Consider the following 3428-nt stretch of genomic DNA (forward strand, 5'->3'; position numbering starts at 1 on the left):
ACATAAATAAATCAAAATTGATGATTAATACTTTTCTTTATGCTCATTATTTTTTAAACTATTTTTGTTTCCAAGTTTGGGGGGGAAACCAAATCAGAAAAGCAAAGCAAAATTAGGTCAACCAAAAAACAAAAGAAGTGCAAATGGCATTTTGTTGATTAATTTGGAAGAATCATAAATTAGAAAAGAAGAAGAGGGAAAGCAAAAGAAAAGAAAATTACTAATTAGTCAAAAGGGATAGCCAAAAACCCTCCTTACCCATCAACTAAAGTAAAAAGCTCAGACTGAAAAGTGGCACTTCCCTAGGTTTTCACGAACACGAGTTTCCATAGGCTTGACTCCACCATATAATTCTCCAGTCTAAAAGTAGTAGAAGTATTAAAGAACAATTTCAATTTTTTTTAATCAATTCTCTAAAAATATAACTTGCAATAAATAATAATAATATAAATAATATAAACGTTCTACTACTAAATAATATAAATAACATTACATTAAAACTATTTCCAATAATAATAATATAATATTTATTGAAAAATAATGATAATAGGATAAACATTTTTTTTTGAATTAAAAAAGGATATAATGATAGTTTATGTGATACAATTTTGTAGATATCTAGAAGTTATGATAATTACTTTCCAATATCATATTATACTAAATACATATTTGTATTATGATCAAAATCCAAGTCTTAAAAAAATGAAATCTACCCTAAAAAGTTATAAAAAACCAAAAATGTACAAGCTAAATGAGGTAGTTGGTAAGATAAAAATTAGCAGGCTCATAATATAAGTATAGTAAAATATAAATATTTTATTTTTATTATTTAATTAAGTAATGATTTTTATTTTTAATTACATTTTTTTAATTAATTAATTTTTTTGAAAGATTATCAAAAACTAAAAATACTACTAAAAAATATATCTGTCTTTTGAAAAAGCCGAGATGGCAAACTCGTAAATTTAGTCACATGCGAAAACCTTTTGCTGTGGATATCTATTCGTAAATAGTTAAACTCTACGCGTAATATACGTACTTGAAACGTATAAAATTACTATTAATACATCCATAAATACTATAAAATCTAGAAGAGAAAGAAATAGAAAATTAAAAAATAATAAGTAAGTAAAAAAGAAACCGGCACTTTTGTATAGTATAGGCCACAGACGATTTGGTCTCTCTCATTCAATGCTTTACCAAACTTACTCTCCTTTTATCTTCCATTTTCTCTCTACAACCACTTCCTCTATTTCTTCTTCGTTTTCTTCTCCTCTCCAGGTATAAATTCTTCGACTTGTTTAATGTTTCAAAGAAAAATTTAAAATAGCTTTTTGTTTTAAGAATTTCTGCCTTTTTTAAATTCCGGATTTTGTTTATTTAGTTACAGAAAACCCAAATGGAATGCGTTGAAGTGGCTTTGAAAACCAGTATTAGCAGACAGGAGATGGCTTTCAAATTTAACCAACAAGATTCTTGCGACGATACGTGGACAGTTAATGTGCAAAACGGCTCGACGTTTGATGACTCTATTGTTGACGAACTTTTAGACTTCTCTAATGAACCTGGTTTCATTGGAGGAGACGACGAAGAAGAAGAGGAAGAAAACGTATGCACTGCCTGTGTTTCTCCTAAACAAAAAGCCCTTGAAGCCGATAAACTCAGTAATGACAAAAGCTCCGATTACGATTTTGGGTCCGTTCCCGCCAGCGAACTTGGCGTTCCGGTACGCTAATTTGTTAATATCGGTGGTTTTGTTAAATTTGTTACCTGTTAAAGAGTTAAATTGTTGACAAGAGTTGCCATTTTTACAGGTGGATGATTTGTCAAGTCTGGAATGGCTTTCTCATTTCGTAGAGGATTCCAACTCGGAATATTCTGCACCTTTTCCGGCCGTTATAGTGGCCGCGAAGCCGAAACAAGAAAACTACCGTTTTGAACCCCAAAATCCGGTTTTAATAACAGAGCCTTGTTTCAACACTCCGGTTCCTGCCAAGGCTAGAAGCAAACGGACTAGAACCAGCGTTAAAGTGCGGAACCTTTGGTCGTCTTCTTTAACAGAGTCATCTTCAAGTTCTAGTTCTACAACGTCGTCGTCGTCTTCAAACCCTTCAAGTCCTTGCCTTGTCTTCCCTTCTCCGGGTATGAGCCATGAACTAACCGAAAAATCCGTTTTTTATGTAAAACCGCCTGCTAAAAAGTTGAAGAAACGACCGGCTGGTGAGTATGCAGGCGGTGGGTCTCAGCCGCCTAGGCGGTGCAGCCATTGCGGTGTTCAAAAGACCCCACAGTGGCGAACCGGTCCACTAGGAGCCAAGACTCTTTGTAACGCGTGTGGAGTCCGATTTAAGTCGGGTCGGCTATTTCCTGAATATAGACCCGCTTGTAGCCCGACATTCTCTAGCGAATTGCATTCGAATCACCACCGTAAAGTGCTGGAGATGCGAAAGAAAAAGGAGCAATCGGATCAGCCGGAAACCGATTTGGCTCCGTCGGTTGTACCCAGTTTTTGATGAAATTATTAGAGTAATTTCAAACTTAGGGAGAGCATAGTCGAACCGGAGATATCGAATCCGGTTCAATTAGGTTTCGGAGTTTAGTGTACATTTTTTTTTTCTCCCTCTTGGTGGGGTGGGGTAGGTTTGCTTAGTCATGTAGTGTCTAATTAGGGAAGACTTTTAATATTGTGATTTTTTTTTCTAGCAAAATTTTATTTATTTATTTTTTTTAGTTTTTGCTAATTTTCTTTTTCTAGTAAAAAAAAATTTATTGCCTAAACATTGTACACATTATTCCCATGATGAGATTTGCATTATTACAATTGAGTAGCTCTATAGTCTAGCATTTATTGATAATAATAATATTATTATTATTATTATGTAATTAATAGTCAAATGGTTGAGTATTGAATGGTGTAGGCTATTTCTTCACTAATTTTAAATTATTTATTTAGGTCCATTAATCCGCAACAACTTTTAAATTATACTTCCGAATGTTTTTCAAAAATTAGGTTAATTATAATTTTTTCTTATTTTTTTATTTGTATATAATTTTTTGAAACTTTCAAAAAAGCAGTTGTAGTTAATGTCAAGAGTGTGCATTTCAAACCGTTCTAAACTAGAAATCTAATCATAATTTTCGATTTGGTTTGATTCGGTTATCTAAATATTTCATATTAAGTTTTAATAGTTCGGTTTGATTTGTTTGGTTTGGTTACCCTAATATTTCATATTAAGTCTTAAATGTTACTTAGCAATACGACACTTTTTTCCAAACTTCAGTTCAATTGGGATAACCAAAATTTATTCAAACTAAAATTTATCCAAATATTTTCGATTATTTTACCCAAATAATCGAAAATCTTAACCAAAATAATCGAACTATATCGATTCGGTTTGGTTTTTTTTTTTAAATTTGCTCATCCTATT

General features: G+C 32.1%; 1 protein-coding gene across 1 annotated transcript; it reads left to right on the forward strand.

Annotated features, from left to right (window-relative positions):
* The first annotated feature begins 1122 nt into the window (after positions 1-1122).
* On the forward strand, positions 1123-2730 carry LOC105639075 (GATA transcription factor 5). The gene is made up of 3 exons (XM_012223016.4): positions 1123-1281; positions 1385-1726; positions 1815-2730. The coding sequence occupies exons 1-3, from the start codon at positions 1192-1194 to the stop codon at positions 2511-2513; spliced, it is 1131 nt and encodes a 376-aa protein (XP_012078406.1). The 5' UTR covers positions 1123-1191; the 3' UTR covers positions 2514-2730.
* Positions 2731-3428: the final 698 nt, after the last annotated feature.

The sequence above is a fragment of the Jatropha curcas genome, chromosome 4, assembly GCF_041381405.1.
Source record: "Jatropha curcas cultivar XTBG-Jc1 chromosome 4, XTBG_Jcur_1.0, whole genome shotgun sequence".
Taxonomy (NCBI): Eukaryota; Viridiplantae; Streptophyta; class Magnoliopsida; order Malpighiales; family Euphorbiaceae; genus Jatropha; species Jatropha curcas.